This window comes from Castor canadensis, chromosome 17, assembly GCF_047511655.1.
Source record: "Castor canadensis chromosome 17, mCasCan1.hap1v2, whole genome shotgun sequence".
Taxonomy (NCBI): domain Eukaryota; kingdom Metazoa; phylum Chordata; class Mammalia; order Rodentia; family Castoridae; genus Castor; species Castor canadensis.
The window spans coordinates 16,352,211-16,370,264 of NC_133402.1; the positions used below are offsets into that span (position 1 = coordinate 16,352,211).

Sequence of the window (18,054 nt, forward strand, 5' to 3'; positions counted from 1 at the left end):
CTACTAAAGGGTCAAACCACCTGGGTGGAGAGCCTGACCAGTCATTAAGAGATGTCCTGCTAGCACAGAAGACAGGTCCTGCTAGATCATAGTTAACAAAGTTTATTGAGTTTCCTCTTCCTGCCATCGCATCAATGCTTGCTTCAGGCACCAAGATTCTGGGACCTTCACCTCATGGGTTAGACCTTGAGAAAGAGGCTGAGGACACCGGATGTCAGTGGCTCACGCCTGTAATCCTAGCTACTCAGGAGGCAGAGGCCAGCCTGGGCAAATAGTTCTCAAGACCCTATCTCGAAAAAACGCATCAGAAAAAAGGGCTGATGGAGTGGCTCAAGGTGTAGGCCAAGTTCAAGCCCCAGTACCACCAAAAAAAAAAAAAAAAAAAAATGCTGAGACCTACCTTTCTATTAGCTGTGGGGATCCTTACTGAGTTTTTAGCCCCTCCCACCCATGTGAAGATTGGCTCTAGGGAAGATACGTAGGGAGTTACTTGAATTCACTTAAGGAGCCCATGCAGAGGCGGCTCCTTAGAGGATGGTGCTTGCAGAGGCTTGGCTGACCTCCGCTCGTCCAGCGCACAGGGCTCCTCTCAGACACCAGTCCTCTCCAGGGTGCAGATGACCGTGTCTCTATGATGCAATACCCTGAGTTTTTCCCACCCTTGCCAGCGCAGAGCTCCAGCCACGGACACTTGCTTGCTCGCTAGATGTCATCCCCCGTGCAGCCCGTGCCTCCGCGAGCGTCCCCATCGCCTCCCGCCCGGCGCCCGAGGTCACTGTGGCCCGCATCTCCATCTCTAGTCCGACATGGCCCATCTGCTGCAGCCCTGTTGAAATCCCGGGTGGCAAATGGATTCCGAAAGCGGATTAGGCCGCGAATCCCCGAGAAGGCACAACCACCGACAAGGATACAGGGCCCTGCAAGGACGCGACTGTTGACAAACTAGAGACCGCTGCCATGGCCGTGACCGTTGCTCCGAGACCCACCCCGACACCCCTCAGCGTTGGTCCTGGCGCCAGTCCCAGCACAGCTCGCGCGAAAGCTCCGCCCGCAGAGCCGACCGCGCACTGAGTCCGGAGGCTCCTCTCAGTACATGGCGTATGGCTTTGGAGGACCTGGGCTACACAGGTTCAATGAAGGACGTCACCCCGCTGAGGTGTACCGCTGTTTCCGTAGGGTAGGGCGGATAAAGCCGTGGAGCGGCGGCCCACGGTAAGGGAGGAGCTCCTGCAATGGGTTCACCCCGCGCCCTTCTCACCAGGTGCGAATAAGGGACCACATTTCCCGGAATGCTGCGCGAGGCTTCCCAGAATCCCAATGGCCAATGACTGTACGGAGGCGTGACCAACCCGGCCCTAGGGACACACCCCTCCGCGTGCGGAGGGAAGATGCTTCTCTGCACATGTGTTTCCCCTGCTGGCCCAGCTGGGGACCTGAGCACTTTGAGACCTAAGCATGAAACTTAGCTGCTGGGGAGCTAAGTTTGGGAAGCTGTTGGGCTTTCATACATGCACAGCACCTCCCTTCCCAGTCCCAGAAAGTGCTGGCCAGGTGTAGCAGCTAAGAACTGGGGTTGTTAGGAAAAGGTCTGGCTATTCTGTAGGCAGAGGGCTGGATGTTTATTCTTAACAATTAACAGCCTATACAAGACATCTCTAGAGCAGAGGCTGAGAGTCCAAATGGGTCACTGCAACTATCAGCTCCTTTTGTCAGCCCCTCTCGGTGCTGCCTTCACAGCCCATGGGCAGGAACATTGAAGCATCCAGGATGTCAGTCTCAGTCACAGGGTGCTAGGCAAAGCTCTTCTACCTGGAATGATTGGAAGTTGGCCCAGCGACTAGGGCTGGTCTGTCCCTTCTCCTCCTGGAAAGTTTCACCTGCACTGCAGTTAAGGCCACCAGGATGAAAGCAGGGTTAGGGCCGGAACCTTGGGATACACTGGATGGGATTAGGTAGGCTTGGAAGAGAAGTAGAGGTTGGGTGGGACTGATCAGAAGAGAAACTTGATGATCATGGTTCAGCACTCTCAAGAGGAAGGTAGTAACCACAAGCAACTGCAGAGCTTCCTAGAGGAAGAGGGTAGTTTTCCCAGGGAGTAGCTCTTTCAGCTCTTAGCACAATAGTCCAGTGTCTAGGGAACTCTACAGGGTCTTGCCCAGGCCTGGGGGAAAGTGGGTTTATAAAGTCTTCCGGGGGCCCAGGAAAGAGGCTGAGGTCCTGGCCCATCCCTGGTCCTCACTGTAGGTGTGTAGGCAGGTAGGGAGCCCTCCTTGTGGGTGAGGAATCCCCCCTTAGGGGGTAGGATAGGTCTGTGGAGACAGTGGGAGCTGGGTTAGGATCAGCTTCTTAGGAAGCTAAGCTGAGTGCTCTGGGTCCCATGGGAGAGTCCCCTAGGCTGCAGCTCTGACCTTGAAGAAAAGATGGAACTGAGCCTGGCTCATCCCACTCCCTGTAGCATGCACCAGTGCCCCGAAACCAAGTAGGAGGGCAGGGATAGGCCCACGGTTTCTGGAATGGAGGTGGAGCCACGGCACCTGGAGTGAGAAGGGGCTGGGACATAGTCCCCTGGGTCCATGCATGTTCCAAAGTCCCCTGAGTTTCAGGTTCAGCTGATGTAGACACGATGGAAGTCGTGGGCACCGAAGGCTGCGTTGCACTTAGGGCACTTCCTCTGGCGGGCCTCATAGCGGCCCCGCACACACTCAAAGCAGAACACATGGAAGCACTTCGTAAGGACCGCATCCTTCTTGCGGGTATTACAGCAGGGGCAAGTCAACCGTGCCTGGATAAGTAAAGGCATGAGCTTTGGAGCAACTGTGACAGTGCTCAGACCCTAAGCTGACAGCAAGAGGTGGTCCAGGCAAAGCCCACCACATGGTGAATGTATCTAATCCTCACCATAACCTTTGAAGGTGGGAGTCAGCACTCTGTGAAGGAGGAAACTGAGGCTCTAGAATATAGCAGTGTCTGGATTTTCTCAAGGACAAGTATCCTAGCCCCAGCCTGAACTCTTCCATCCTGGAGGTTCATCCCTTGTCCCATTGGCTGTCTCTGGCAAAATCCCAATCATATGTATCTTCTTTTCTCTTGTGTCTGCTAGGTCACAGCTGGCTATGGCAGTGCCACCAGAAATGTACTCTGTCCTCAACTGGTGCGACCCAGAGACCTTACTATGGTGCACTATGGCCCTACTCTTAGCCTGACACCTCCCATCTGCCATCAGGAAAGTCTTGGCTTTGACTCCAGATAAGCACTACCTGGTGTCTGCATTTCCAGCACTCTTCTGGCCTGCTTGGAATCTTGCCCCAGCCAGCCACCTTGGTAGTCTCCCCAGCGTCACTCTTCTCAATTCCTTGGGACCCTGCCATCAGCATAGTACAGCCTCCCAAGTCTGTTTTCTCTTTACCCCAGGGTTGCCAATGCCCCTCTAGGGCCCAAAGGCTTAACTTACTACTGCTTCCCACAACCCTCTCTTCACTCCAGTGGCTCAGAGCACAGGGAATCTGACCTCCATCCTCAGCCTGCTCAGGAGCCATTCCTACCAAGACCGCCAAGTCCCATAGGCATCTCTTGTGGCTTGATTCATCTGTGCCCTCCACATCACTCCCCTTCCTTCTAGCCTCCAGGCTTCTCTTTCTCTGCCTGTCACTTAAGCTTTAAGTTTCCTAAGGGGAGAATGACCCCTATCCCTTCTCATGCCATAAATCCTCCCTGGATGACCAGTCATGTGTGGCTTTCAACTCTGCTTCTGCCAGCCCCATTTAGGCCCTTGCTCTCCCAGCCTAGCTCTTTGCCTCAAGTGTCTTCCCAGCCTCCTGACAGTGCTCCAGCCACCTCAGTCTCAGCGTCACAGCCTGCTCAGTCTTCCTAACTCACTAAAAGGTCCTTGTCATCCACCTCATTTTTCAACCCAGGAGTCCTCCCCAGCCTTGCCCTCCCCTCTAGGCATTAGATCCACCCGAGTCCAAGTAATTCTTTCTCCTAAGTATCTCCTGAGTCCAGCTACTGTCTCCAGTACCTTCAGCTAGCTGAATACTGGCCTTCACCTCAGCGCCTTGCAACAGCTTAACAACAGCTTAACAATTTCCCTGCCTCTAGCCTTTGCTTCCTCTAGCCCAAATCCAGTCACACACCTGACTTATCATTCCTGTCTAAAACCCATTGGTGGGGCTGAGGTATAGCTCAGTGATAAACATGTGCTTAAGCATACATAAGACCTTAGGTTTAATCCCTAGTTCCCTCCTCCCCCGCCTACCAAGACTCCCAACAAACTATTTCAACATCTCCACCCTGACTACAGAAGAAACCAAGTAGCTCAGTCTAGCGCACCCCCACCCCATCTGCCATTTCCTACCACTACCTTCCCTCCTCCAATCCCACTGGCCAGCTCTGTCTGCCCAGCACCTCTCTCAACTCAGAGCCTCCACATCTGCCTTTTTCTTTGCCTGAACCCTCTCGTCCTCAGTGTTCCTGGCCAATCCTAACTCATACTTCAGGTCTGCCTTGTGTGACATTCCTTCCAGGAAGCTTGCTGACCCTCCAGGTCATTTAGGGCTTCCCTTGAGTTCCCATACGCCCTCTGGCCTCTGACACTGCATTACTCATCACTGGGACAGGAAAATTACTTGGTTGCCTCCCCTGACTATCAGTCTCAAGGTCTGAGCCCTCTCACCCCACATCTGGGTAGGGATTATGCCTGGCACATGGTATGTATCCAACATACCAGTTGGTTATGGCCAGTTGTCTGACTCAATAATCAGTGCTTTTTGCTGTCCTAACTTATTTCCAGGGTCCCCAGACTATTCATGCTCCCACCCAACCCCTCACCTCTTCCTGGACTGATGGGACACAACTCAGACCATGGTCTCCTCACCTTATACTCCTTGATCTCCTCCTGCAGGATTTCGTCAGCATCTGCATAAACCTCCACTTTCTTCTGCTTCTCCAGTTTGCGCCGCAACCGCGAGATGTCCTCCTGGAGCAGCACCAGAGCAAAGCTAAGGGTGAGGGGCCTCACTCTGAAGCACTGTGCTTCCTTGCCACATCCACCAGAGATCCTAACCCACCTACACTCCCTGAAGCACACACCTGAGCCCTTTTGAGGTTGAAGCTCTCTTTCTCCCGGGCAGCCCGGCTCTCTGCCAGGCAGGGCTGGATCTCCCGGAGCCGAGTCTGCACATGCTCCAACTGCACCTTTAGATCTTCAGCCAGCTGGGCTGCTTCCACAGCCTAAGGTGGGGAGACAGAAAGGAGGAGCACATTTGCCTGAGTCTGGGAAGCAATGGTCCACTGATGCTGTGTCAAATATTCTGGTGACATCTGTATTGGAGCTGGTCCTGCTTCATGACCCTCAGCCTCATATCCCGCCTTCTTCCCAACACTGTTCCTTATCTGTGTGGGGCTCCCTCTGGTCTTTGAACCTCCACCAGGCTCCTTTCTCTATTCCCCTCAACACCCCTAAAAAGTGCACACTCCTTCAGGACTCAGTTCAAACTTCACCTCCTGAGAGCGTCCCCTAATTGCTCTTTCACACCACTGTAGCTTCCTTCTTAAGACTGTCTGGGATTTGGCACAGCATTATTTTGTCACAGCATTATTTGTGGGGTCTCTGGCTTGCTGCCTGCCCAAGACTGGAAGTTCTAGTCTTGACTGGAGGCAGGGACTAGTAGTCAGCACAAGACCTAGGATGTAGCAGGAGCATAAAAAAAAATTGTTTAAGTGAATGTATTAATTGAGAAGAAAATAGTCTAATAAGGGAAAAAAGATGAAAGTCAATGTTAATCTGAAGATTTTACCATAAACTAGGTATTACTTATTTATTTTTTGGCAGTACTGGGTATTGATCTCAGGGACTTGTGCTTGCTACTGGGGTTTGAACTTAGTGTCTTGCCCTGCTAGACAGGCGCTCTACCACTTCAGCCACATCCCCAGCACTCTGTTCTTTCTTGAGCAAGTCAACTGACCTTTCTGAGTCTGTTTCCTCTTTTATTTAATGGGGGTGGCAGGGCTGGGGGTATGGCTCAGGTGGTAGAACACCTGCTTAGCAAGCACAAGGCCCTGATTTTAAACCCCAATACGGCCTGCTTAAATAAATAAATAAAATAAAATAAAATAAAATAAATAAATAAATAAATAAATAAAACAAACGGGGGTTGTAACAAAAACCATCCTGGTAGGATTACTGTGGACTGAAATTGACTAGAGCATGTCCAGTACTGAACCTATGTTCAGTTCTGGCATATAGGAAACATTTGATACTTGTGGAGCTGTCCCAGGAAAAGAGGCAGTGCCAGGCTTCATGCTAGGCTACCCATGTCAGATTCTCTAAGCAGGATCCAGAGGGGAGGATGGGAGCCATTGGCCCAGGTCACTTTCCCCACAGGCCCAGCCTCACCTTCCTCTTGTTGAGCTCCAGGGCCTGGCTGCGCAGTGTCAGCTCCTTCTCCACACCACCAAGGCTGCCCTGCAAGGCCCGCTCCTTTTCCTCCAGCTTCTGCACGGTCAGCAGCTGGGCATCCACCTGAGGATAGGGGGGTCTCAGTGATGGCAGCCCTGACTCTCCAGTTCTACTCTCAAGCTACACTCTGGGCAGTTATACCTGGGACTTGAGGCCAAGAACCTGCTCGCCCAATTCGTCCTTTTCTTCCCGTAGCAATTTGTGAATCTGGTTGGCCTTGATCCGCTCTGACATCAGCTTAAAGTTGGCATCATCCTTTTCCCGCAGCTGCTGGAGTAGCCGCCCATTCTGCTCCTGCATGTCCTCAAAAGCCTGCCCCGTCACATCCATCTCTGACAGAAGAGCCTCCTCTTCCTGTAAGTGAATAAGAGAAAAGTACTATTGGGCAAGAGGTTGTGAAAGAACCACATGGAAATGCGGCAAAGCAAAGTGCCAGAGAATACCAGGCCATCAAGGTATCACATCTGTTGAAGGCACCTGACAGAGGGCTAGGAGAATACTAGCATTTTGACATAAGGGAACCACACCACAAGGGGGTGCACACCTGCTTGGTGGCACCCAACTTGCGCTGCAGGTGTTCAATCTGCTCTTCTGCCTGCCGGATACGCCGCAGGGCATCCTCATCTGCAATCTTCTTGCTCTCCCTTCGATCCCTCTCCTCCAGTTCCCGGATGCGGCTCCGTAGCTCATCGACCTACAGACATAAGAAGGAACTCTCTGTCACTGCTTCCTGCTGACCTAAGCCTATTCTGGTCAGAGGCTTGTGGCCAGCCTCTCTGCATGCCCCACCAGTTCTAGCCACCCTCACCTCAGCCTTGGCCTTGCGTTCAGCTGCCATGAGCTGCACCTTATCCCGCTGCTCCTTGGGTGCTGACTTATACATGTCCAGCAGCAACTTCATCTCCTTCTGGCTCTCCTGGGCCTTCCTGGGGATGGCATATGAGGAAGGCTCAATAAGCAGCACTGGAGGCCCCTTGACAGGGCTGAAAGGAGATAGTTATATGATCTTACTTGAGCTCTGCTCGGAGACTTTTGAGCAGTTCTGACTCCTTCCTCTTGGCTTCCTCCACCTTGGCCTTCTCTCGATCAGCCCTTGAGAGAGCTGAGGTCACAGATTGGGGTCCCAAGCCAGGCCCTTCTCTTTCCCGAAGTTCCCGTTTGGGCTTGGCTTCAGGTTCCCGGCCCCGGGAAGAGGGGCCCTGGGTTCCAGGAGTTAGGGCTTGGACATCCTCTTCAGAGGGGACCAGCTCCTCTTTCTTCACTGAGGAGGTAGTAGTTGTGGCACCAGGCACTGAAGCCATCTCCTTTCTGCTGTCAGGGGTACTGACAGAGCCTGGTCCACCCTCTTCTTTCCCTGGAGCTGGGGCACTGAGGCCAGTGTCCTCTGGGTGGCCCAGGTTGGATATGGAGTGGGTAGAGCCACTGGCTTGGGCCCGGAGCTGTGAAAGGGAGACAGAGAGGAACAGGGATGAGGTGAGCCAGTGCTTAATGGCGTCTAGCTGAAGCTTTTCCCATGCAGCCTCCTCCTTACTTTGCCAATCTCAGCCTGTACTTCTCTAAGCTTCCGCTTATATCGCTGAGCATCCCCTTTGAGTTGGTGGTTATGATTCTGGAGGCTGCTAATCAGGTGACGCATCTCACGGTTGATGGGCCCTAGGGAAGAGCAGAGAGGTAAATGTATCAGACTGGTCCCTAGGTGAGGGCCTTCAGCAGGCGAAGAGCCTGAGCCAGAGCCAACACTCTGAATGTGCAGGAAGGGAAAAACTGAGATTTTTTTTTTGAAAGTAAATAATGCAGACTTTAAGTAAACTCAAAAGTAATTTGACATTGCCTGTTTGTGTTATTTTTGTTAAGGTGGTGGTTTCAAGACCTCCAAATTTCCTTTAATGGACTAGTTAACTAATATTCACAAGTTAATCAACTTCTTTTAGATCCTTAAACAAATGTCACCTTCTTGGTTACATTTGCCTGGCCTCCCCATCTTATCCCAAACTGCAACACCTTCTCCTGATATGTCCTGTCTTCTTTTCTTGCTTCACTTCTTTGGGAACTTTATCACTAACATATGCATTTTATTTCTTTTTTTTGTCTGTCTTCCCTCTACTAAAATGTCCCACAGTGACAGGGATTCTTTGTGTTTTGTTCACTGGCATAACTCCAACGCTTAAAACAAACTAGGCTTGTAGGTGGTATTCAATATATCTTTGAAACAAGTATTTCAGAAACAGCAGAGGTCAAAGAACTACAGACAAGGGCTGAGAGTTCACATTCTGGATGTGCCTACTCCATTAGCCTCCTCAGCTGTTGTGACCTTCAGGCTCCGCAAAAGGGAGGGACTTGCTGGTGGAGCAGCTCAAGTGGTAGAGTACCTGGCTAGCAATTATAAGACCCTTAGTCCAACAAACAAACAAACAAACAAACAAAAAAAAAAAGAAAGAAAGAAAAAGAAAAACGCCTGAAATCCTAGCTACTCAGGAGGCAGAGATCAGGAAGACTGCAGTTCAAGGGTAGCCCAGGCAAATAGTTCTCAAGAGCCTATCTTGAAAAAACCTATTACAAGGAAAAAAAAAAGGGGGGATGGGGAAGGTGGCGGTTGGTGGAGTGGCTCAAGGTGTAGGCCCTGAGTACACAAGTACTGCAAAAAAAAAAAAAAGGGAGGATTTCAACTTCACACATCTGGACAAGCAGCAGCCCAGAAGGGCCTAGCACCCCTAGTTAAGGTGCCCCACCTCCACAAAATCCCACCACATACCTGCCTGCTCATTGGCTGCCAGATTCTGTTCAAACTCGATGCGCAGCATCTCATATTCCTTGCGTACCTGGGCCAGTGTGTCTTCCAACTGGATCACCTCTGTACGCAGCTTTTTCTGCAGTCCTAGCTCATCACTCTGTGGGTTGAGGCATTAAAGACCCTCACAAACCCTCAGTCCCACTTCAGGCTTTAGAAAAACTATGCCCAAGGGACTTTTGGCAGGTGAACAGGGTCTCAGAATCCCAGGAATGTCCCAGCCCTAAGAGTCTGGCTCTTACCCCCTTGCCCCAACCCATCCCAGGATCACACCTCCATGTGCTCAATGTGTCTCAAGTGGGAGTTCTTGGTGGCTAGAAGCAGCCCCCGGGCCTCATCCAGCTGGGTCTTTACTTGCAGAGATTCATTGTAGAGCAGTGAGAACTGGGCCTGCAGCATTCGGTACTCCCCTGTCTCACGTACCACCTCCTCAGGAAGACTCCGCAGGGCCACCTGGAGGCAGGGATGCCCAAAAAATCAGCAAAAGAGTTCAGGGTTTAGCCCCTACCTTGTAGGCCAGACTCTCAGCCACAATCACAGCCCACCTTAAGGCGTTCATTGGTCCGCACAGCCCCCTGAAGCTCAGCCTGCAGCTTCTCCAGCTCTGCCATGCGGCTATTGGCCAATTCCTGGTTTTCTTCCAACTCTGCATTCAACATCTCAAACTAAGGAGTGGGAGGGGCTGTGGTAGGCAGGGCCAGGATGGGCAACATGCTCCCCTCATACTCCCATCATGCACTCCACCCCCAAGCTCCCCAGTGCAGAGCACTGATAGATTCCAAAGCTCCAAATCCAAGACTTTCCCAAGAGTTCCCAGGCAAGTGGGAGAAAAATACTGCACAGGAGTACTGAACTGAGAATGATGATTCTTAACTGATAGGAAGTCAGAGAAGCATTCTTGGAAGACTGAAGAACCAGGAAGCATGGTGCAATTGGTAGAGTGCCTGCTTTAGCAACTGTAAGACCCCGAGTTCAAACTCCATTACCACCAAACAAAATCAAACCAAACTAAACAAAAAAACCCCAGCTAAAGTAAAGGAAAAAAACGGGCACAGGGGCCCCAGAATGCCAAAGGGCTCCAGTGTACTCCCCACTTATCTTTTTTTCTGTACTTTTTCATTGTGCTACTTACAGTTGATACACTATTTTATTTATTTCTCATCTGTTCCCACTACCGGAACCTTAGCTCTATGGAAACTTTGACTTTTATCTGCCATATCCTCTCCTATCTGTCCAGTGCCTAGCACTTAACTATTCAGAGAAACTTAGTAAGTGAAAGAAAGAGTGACAAGGAGTGGGCGCAGATGTGGGTGTTTGCCCTGCTCTGGGGCATGACAGAGAAAAAGCTAGGATGGGCTGGGAGGAATGATGAGGCTCACCTTCTGCATGCTGAGTGTGATCTGGCCCCCCTGGAAGCCTGAAGAGCTCCCAGACACATAGTAGCCGGAGTTGAGCTATGGAGAGAGACAGATGATGGATGAGAGGCAGAAGCGAGGGCCTCCAGTAGGCAGCCCTAGTTTCATCTTCCTCAGCACCACAGCCTCACCTGCTCCAAGGCTTCTGCCAGGTGCTTATTGAGTTTTTGTTCTCGTTTGCGCAGTTTCTCAATGTCCCACTTCAGGTCCTCCACCGTTGTCTCCATCTCTAGCACCTTAGTCTCTGCTGATGTCACTTTATCCTGGAGCTCAGAGTACTACAGACAATGAAGGGACAGATGCATGGATAAAGGACTTGGTTTCCTGAGATCCTTGAGTGCCCATGTAACCCAAATTGCCCTGGTTCTAATTCCACCCCAAATGCCCGACTCCCACCTCCAATGAGATGCGGTGGTGCTTCTCCTGCAGCTGAGTAGCCAAGTCCTGCAGCCGCCGGTTCTCACGGCCCAGCTCCCGGGTGCGTGCCCGAGCCACCTCACCGGGGGGTTCATTGTCCCCTGAGAAGGCAGGGCCCAGTTAAGAGCCAAGCCCCAGGCAATGAGGGTAAAGCACTAACTCATTCTGGAGTCTGTTCTATGCAGTGTGATCTGCCAGCTACCATGACAATTTCTCAGGACAAACCTGGGTGACTTTACCCCAATATACAGAGAAAACCAGCTCAGAGAAGGGGAACCATCTGCCCAGAAAGACAAGACTAGGGAGAAAGAACTAAGGCTGGGAGAAGCCTATCAACTTGAAAATCCTGAGCACTTGCTGCTCTGCCTTGTGGATCAACAGATGCCACTAAGCTTTGCAGAAAGTTCTCCAGAGAGGCCTGTGGCTAGAAGAGGTGACCCTACCAGCATCAACAACTCTCCTCACCTCTTTAAGAGTTCAGTTCCAGAAACCAAAGCTAGAATCTCCAACTATAAACTCATCCTCTTCCCCCAATATGGCTGATTTATTCTTTCGGCATCTGGGCTCATGGGATTTGGGGGAGTGGACATAAAAGATGCAGATGGGGACAGACACCTCTAGGGTAGAGGTACAATGAACTAACCTCGACTGTATACTCGCTGACAGAGTTCCTCTACCCGGCGCTGTAAGCGGTCTGAGGCTTCTACCACCCGTGACACGGCTGCCTTGGAGAACTCCATCCGTCCCTGCAGCTGCAGCTCCACTTCTTCATTGCTGCTGGCACCCAGTGCCACCACGAAAGCCAAGGCTGGTTCACTGAGAGGGGGTCGCATCTGTACTGGCAGGGCTTCTGGGAGAGACAGAGACCCTCATGAAAATAACAGCAGCAGTGACCACCAATCTGTTTCAAGTTCCAGAAGAAGCCCTTCAATACTACATGGTTCACTTAACACAACCTGTAATACAGTTATCTCCATGTTGACAATAAGACAAAGTTTAGGAAGATGAAGTACTTTTCTCAAGGCTACAGAGGTGTCAAATCACTTCCTTAGGAATGTCTAAACTAGAATCACATACATGTACCACATTCATTCCCTTTCAAGGGCCTCAAAACTTTTTTCTTACTATGGTTTATAATAATTTTCTCCCCAATGGCAGAAACAATATTTCTTTTTGTTAGTCTCTGATTCCTCCAAGTCTAGAACAGTGTTGGAAACATAGTCAACATTTAATACTTTTTTAATTAAATGGATCTCAACACAAACAGCATTCTGAATCAAGTTACGATTCCAAAGCCTTGTTCTTACCCACTACACTTTACTCCCCAAACATGAAATCAATTTTTCAGGGATGGTGAGGAGGGAATTCAGGAGCCCAACCTCAAAGTCCCCTCCTCTCCAGGACCTTTCCCAGAACTAAAGCTCCCTAGATTCTAGGGCTCTAGCTTTACCTCTCAGCTCTGATGTCCCTGGGTCTGTGAGAGGGATCACATCACGCCCTGGCACCTCCTGGGTCCCAGGTGCCTCTGTGCCTGCAGACAGCTCCCCCTGATTCTCATGGCATCGGAGAAGAGCTTCCACAGTTTCATCCAGCTGAAGGGAGAAAGCACCAAAAAAGTTATAAATCCCTCAGTGCTTTTTCCAGCATGATACTCCTTTCCCAGCAAAACAATCTGAGAATCGGCAGCTGACTCAGGCCTAGTCTTGGAACACTGAAGTTACTCACCTGGGCCCAGTAGCGATTGACAATGAGGAGTGTGGCATCATCTGTGGCCTGCCGCTTCTCCAACTTTTCGATTCGTTCTCGGAGTTCATCTTCACAAGCTTGTCGCTGTTCCAACCGCTCTGCCAGTTTCTTGTTCTTAAACTGCAGTACCTTCAAGTCCATCTCCTCCTAATAAAGCAAAGGGGAGTGGAGGAGAGTATCAAAGCATGGCTCAAAATCGCTAAGCGAGGAGACCAACTGGAAAGAGTGGGAGAGGCGGTACTCCCTCGACTACCTGCTAACAGGGCTTAAACATGCTCTGACACTCCGCCCCCCCCCCACCCCCCGACACACGCAGAGAAGCTCAAGTTCGGCCTTAGTTTTTGACAAATCACATGCCCTCTGCGAACCTGTTCATCTAGTTGCAAAGGGAAGGCAGATACCGTGTTTTCGGTTTCCTTCTACAGAATGTGCTCTAAGTGGATCTTCTAAGCTTGGGGAACTGGCAGTAAGATTCTGGATGGTTTTGGTGGAGACCAGAGAAAGGAGTTTAGCAAAAGCCCACGAACCGTGGAAGAGATGCCCCCAAGACGAATGGGCTCTATTAGAGTGGTTGTGGTCTTCTCTTCGCGGCTCAGCTTCTTTTCAGGGGGCCCTAAGCCCCCGTCGCCGGCAGCGCGTTTGTTGCCGGGCCCGGACATAGCTGCGACGGCGAGGAGCGGCGCAAGGTCCCCTAAGGAGCGTCAGGCGGGCGGAGGAGACACTTCCGCAACCTGTAGAAAACAGAGAGCAGATATGTGGAAGCGGCCGGGGTTCCACAGTCCCGGGACACTCCGCTGCACACGTCTACTGGATCCAGCCCCCGCCTACTCGGGGCAACTCACCGACAGCAGGGTCAGCCTAATGCCACCATCTTGGATTTCACCGGACGTCACCGGCCTCCCTGGCACAGGGCGCAGGCGCCAAAGGCGGCACCGGATGTGACAAGTCTTCGTTTCCTGTTCCTATTGGTCGCGCTTGGCCCCGCCCCTCGAGGTGTGTAGTTTCTTCCTGAACACCTCCTCTTTCGCTCAGTGATTGGCGAACAGTTGGTTTCCATAGTAACTGCCACCGCAATCCCACTTTCCTGCTTTGAGGACGCTCCAGCCTTTGCTATTAACAACTTTAATGCGGGAGCGCCCAGGTGAACACGTGTTATTACGCATGCGCATTCTCTCCTCACTGATTGGCTTGTGTCTGCACTAACTTTCTTCACAAGCCCCCTTAGCAACGGTTACCGTGGAGGCGGGCAGACGCCCCTACCGTGGATTGGCTGCCCCCAGACTCGCGGCCTCGTAGATTGGCTGAAGAGTAGCTAGAGCTAGGCCTGGGCAGTCGCTGCGGGAGTCCTGGCTGTCCCAGAACTCACGCGGGAGAGATCTGTGGTGACTCGCGGCACCGTGGAGGACAAGATGATCAGCCCGAAGTCCAGCCAATTCCTGGCGTGTAGGGGGCAGTCGGAGCTTGAGCAGCCCTCCGAACTGCAGTGGGAACTAGAAAAGGGTTTCAGCTCAGTGGGTGAATCGGACACAGGTATGCGGACCGAGTCTGCCACAGCAGCCTCAGCTTCTGTGGAAGTGGATGAAGACCTTGGAGTCAACTTGTTCCCGGTGAGAGTGGGTTAGGGTGGTCCGCTCATGAATACTTAGAAAAGGTTTCCCCGCCAAGGCGTCACCCCTCTTTACGTTTACTAACGTTCAGGACTTTTCCCGGGCTGTCTTGGTGAAGAGAGGTAGGGATGTGTGTGACCCCAATTGTTAATATGCTAACAAATAGTATTTAGGGCCTGCTGAAGCCCGGTCCCGCCCTCCTTGCTCTATATAGTCCCAGAGATGAGAAAGCACCTTATAGCGCTTTCTCCAGACCACTGGAGATTCACTAGTCACCAGGGACTAGGGCCGGATACCACACAGCTCTTCCTTCCCCAATCCACTTTCTCTCTGCAGCCGCCGCTGCCCCAGCCCCGGATCTGCATGTGGTGAGTGTACATTGTTACTTTACTGTCTCCCCAACACTCTTGTCCAATAGCCAGGGTACCCCGATTTACAGATGATGAGACTGCGACTTACACACGCAATTACTCAACGTGATTAGACGCCAGCTTCCCAGGCTTTAGTCCGGAGTGGCAGACAGCCAAGGACTGAGGATGTAAATGAAATATAGTGGTCATGGAGCACTGTACATATGGGGATACTGCAGCCCATAACACGGACTCTACCAGTCATACAACAAGGCAGTGGCAGAACAGAGGCAAGAACTCAAGTTCTAATTGTAGGTTTTATAAATGGAGAGAATTCTAAGGGTGCCTCTAGGCCACATCCCTCATTTACAGAGAAAGTAAGGCCCACACAGGTGACTTGCCAGAAGTTATACAGAAAGTTATGAAAGAGCCAAGCCTCAAACTCAGGTCTCCTGATGCCTAATTCAATGCTGTATCAGTCATAGCCCTGTCATCAAGCTAATGTGTACCGCCATCAATGCTTTGTTGTCCCTTCCCTGTGACAGGAAATACCTGGACATCCATTCTATGCACCGGCTAGAGAAGGCAGCCACTGTGGACGAGATGAGGGAGTATGGGCCCGGCAGGGAGGGGGAGAGCTCTTGGGGAGGGCAGACATTATGGGGTAAGTGTATGGATAAAAGGAGGTTCCCTTTGTCGCTCTGTGCTCTCCCAAGGGTGCTGGCTGAGCTCTTGGAAATCAGCTGTCCTGAGCAGAGCCCACAGGATGCCATCACCTTGGACCTCTTCTCCTATGCACTCATCTTCTGCCGCCAGCAAGGCTTCTCACTGGAGCAGATGTCAGCAGCTTGTGCACTGCTCCAAGATCTTCATAAGGCCTGTGCTGGTGAGAGGGAGGTGGCTACTAGAAGGTTTGAGCCCCAGGGAGCAAAGCAGGCTGGACTGGTACAGTGATCATGGGAAGAAGTAGGGGGATCGCAACCTGGAATGTTTGCTCTGCCATGCCTAGTAGTATTATCCCACACCAATTATTGCCTTTGAAATCCTGTTCCCTTATCAGTAAGTTAAAGACACAGTGCTAACTTTATGGGACTATTCTGAGGAACATGTAAATGTATGCACCATATTCAATAAAATAGCTTGTGTTCCCCCACTGACTTTCTCCAGAATGTTTAATTATAGCTGAAATGATTTCTTGGTTTATTGTCTATCGCTTTCCCTAGAATGTAAGCTGCTGGGGAGCAAGATTTTTTGCCTTGTTCATTGCCTAGAACAGTATGTAGGACTCCTCAATGGAGTGCTCTCTGAATGAAAGAGAACAAGCCAGGCCTTAAACCTAGATTTATCCACCACTGAAGATGAAGGGCTGGAGAGCAGGGAGGAACTGATTGCTGCACCTTGCTTTCCCTACCAGCAACCCCCTTGGGCAATGTGGAGGAATGCTACCGCTACTTTACCAGTGTTCTTTTTTGCCATGGAGTCAGGGTCAGTACACTGCAGTGCAACTGTCACACTCCCCCTAACCCAACCAGACAAGGTCTAGCCCAATCTTCTGCCCTCTTTTCTAATCACCATCCTCTTCCTTTGAAGGCCACAGTAGGCTTACCCTGCTCCTAGATAGCTGGGCTCTTGGAGGAAGGGCCAGGCTTCAGGCCATTAGTGTTCTAACTCTTCATCATCATCACAGCGGCCCCCCTTCAGCATTGACCTTTTTAAGGAGGAACAGCTGCTTGCCCTGGCAGACTACGTGGTCAACACCTACTTCCGCCACTTCAAGCTCTATAAATATGTCTTCACACCTCAGGTACTGGATATGGTCTGCAACAGACCTTCCCGTTCCCCTCACTTTCTCCCAGGGCAGGTGCCTTCCTCTTAGCCTGTCTCTTTCCAGGTGCAGCTGGATCTATCATTGACTTACACAGGGCTGCAGCCACCTAAGGCCTGGCTAGAGGGTAAGATGGATATGGAAGGCCATAGCAAGGCCAGGCCAGGACTAGGGCCAAAGCCTCTTCCTGTTCTGGTTTGCAGAGAAAGCAAGCAGCGAGGAGGCGGAGGAGCAGGCAGTTACTCCACCGAAGGAAGAACTAGAGGTAGAGGTCCAGCCAGAGCAAGAATCAAGTGAGCACCTAGAGGGACTAGAGTGATTCTGGGCCTGTGTGAAAGGAAAGGTTTGGCCACCTCAGGACTTTAGACTTTTAGTTTTAGTCCCAGTGTCCTTTTTCTCTAAATGATTCCTGATATGGAAGTCCATGATGACAAGAAGATAAGAACACAGCGATAGAGCGGGGGGAGTAGAGGGATGGGGTGGGGGCAAAAGAGGTGGCTCCAGAAAAATGATAATTAGAAACTCAATGAAGCCAGGCACGGTGGCTCAAACCTGTAATCCTAGCTGTTTGGGTGGCAGAGATGGAGGAGGAATGCAGTTCAAGATCAACCTGGGCAAAAAGTTCAGGACCCCATCTCAAGAAATTAAAAAAAAAAAAGATGGACAGGAAGCATAAATAGGAGGATCTTGGTCCAGGTTGGCCTGGATATAAACAGGAGATCCTAATTGAAAAATAACCTAAGCAAAAAGGGCCAGGTGTGTGGTTCAAGTGGCATAGCACCTAGCAAGGCGAAGTCCTGAGCTCAAACCCCAGTACCACAAAAAAAAAAAAAAAGGGGGGGAACCAATGACAATAGCCTGCACATATTTGTGCACCAAATCATATGTACTAGTGTCATTACTATCCACATTTTACTTGTGGAAACTGAGGCACGGAGAGGTTAAATAACCTGCCTAAGACCATCCAGCTACTAAAGTGCAGTAAGAACTTGAATTCAAAAGTCAAGTATAGCTACTGTGTCCAACTGTCTCTTACAGAGGGGGTGACTGACATTTCCTAAATTGAAGCAACGTTGCAATCCATGTAGCCCCTGGGGTTGTGTTTTCCCAGCTATGGACAGTCCCTTATCCCCAGACAACATCTCTCCTACCTGCCCCGTTTTCCCTGCCTCTGCAGGCCAGGTCTGTATCCTCCGAACCTACATCAAGACCCAGCTGAACAAGGAGTTGGAGCAGCTCCAGCAGCTGGTGGAGGAACGGCTCAAGGCCAGCGAGGAGAGGCTGAGCAGCAAGTTGACTGCACTAGAGCGACCTAACCAGCTACCTCCCAGCAAAAGCAAAGGCAAAAACAAGACTAAGTGATCCTCTGCATTTTCCCCAATAAAGGCCTGGGCCAGAGTGCCCCATCCCCAGTCCCCCTCCTGAGCACCTTCTGGGCTTCTCCGTTGA

General features: G+C 51.1%; 2 protein-coding genes across 6 annotated transcripts; one reads left to right on the plus strand and one right to left on the minus strand.

Annotated features, from left to right (window-relative positions):
* Positions 1-1,595: 1,595 nt before the first annotated feature.
* Rnf40 (ring finger protein 40) lies at positions 1,596-13,749 on the minus strand. Of its 2 annotated transcripts, none has more exons than XM_020158429.2 (20): positions 13,666-13,749; positions 13,351-13,554; positions 12,803-12,970; positions 12,528-12,669; positions 11,721-11,927; positions 11,057-11,178; positions 10,792-10,938; positions 10,625-10,699; positions 9,791-9,910; positions 9,519-9,698; positions 9,210-9,345; positions 7,989-8,110; positions 7,469-7,896; positions 7,266-7,383; positions 7,002-7,151; positions 6,599-6,811; positions 6,395-6,520; positions 5,089-5,229; positions 4,874-4,975; positions 1,596-2,782 (listed from the first exon to the last, which is right to left on the minus strand). In XM_020158429.2, the coding sequence occupies exons 2-20, from the start codon at positions 13,480-13,482 to the stop codon at positions 2,606-2,608; spliced, it is 3,006 nt and encodes a 1,001-aa protein (XP_020014018.1). In that variant the 5' UTR covers positions 13,483-13,554; positions 13,666-13,749; the 3' UTR covers positions 1,596-2,605. The 2 variants fall into 2 exon arrangements, with proteins under 2 accessions (XP_020014018.1, XP_020014012.1); XM_020158423.2 differs by having other exon boundaries at positions 13,670-13,729.
* A 114-nt stretch (positions 13,750-13,863) lies between these two features.
* On the plus strand, positions 13,864-18,017 carry Cfap119 (cilia and flagella associated protein 119). 4 transcript variants are annotated; one of them, XM_020157749.2, is made up of 9 exons: positions 13,865-14,430; positions 14,767-14,798; positions 15,326-15,391; positions 15,497-15,666; positions 16,195-16,265; positions 16,468-16,584; positions 16,672-16,732; positions 16,809-16,898; positions 17,783-18,017. In XM_020157749.2, exons 1-9 carry the CDS (start codon positions 14,233-14,235, stop codon positions 17,965-17,967), a joined length of 990 nt encoding a protein of 329 aa, XP_020013338.1. In that variant the 5' UTR covers positions 13,865-14,232; the 3' UTR covers positions 17,968-18,017. The 4 variants fall into 4 exon arrangements, with proteins under 4 accessions (XP_073915547.1, XP_020013338.1, XP_073915548.1 ...); XM_074059448.1 differs by having other exon boundaries at positions 13,870-14,430; positions 16,786-16,898; XM_074059446.1 differs by having other exon boundaries at positions 13,864-14,430; positions 16,672-16,898.
* Positions 18,018-18,054: the final 37 nt, after the last annotated feature.

Excerpts from the sequence above, each read along its gene's own strand:
- Rnf40 (XM_020158429.2), bottom strand. The coding sequence starts at position 13,482 with ATGTCCGGGCCCGGCAACAAACGCGCTGCCGGCGACGGGGGCTTAGGG. Across the intron at positions 9,699-9,790 it reads GGACCAATGAACGCCTTAAG|GTGGCCCTGCGGAGTCTTCC; the intron begins GTGGGCTGTGAT and ends CCCTGCCTCCAG. Across the intron at positions 6,521-6,598 it reads TTCTTGGCCTCAAGTCCCAG|GTGGATGCCCAGCTGCTGAC; the intron begins GTATAACTGCCC and ends CCCTATCCTCAG.
- Cfap119 (XM_074059446.1), top strand. The coding sequence starts at position 14,233 with ATGATCAGCCCGAAGTCCAGCCAATTCCTGGCGTGTAGGGGGCAGTCG. Across the intron at positions 14,799-15,325 it reads CAGCCCCGGATCTGCATGTG|GAAATACCTGGACATCCATT; the intron begins GTGAGTGTACAT and ends TCCCTGTGACAG. Across the intron at positions 15,392-15,496 it reads ACTGTGGACGAGATGAGGGA|GGTGCTGGCTGAGCTCTTGG; the intron begins GTATGGGCCCGG and ends TGCTCTCCCAAG.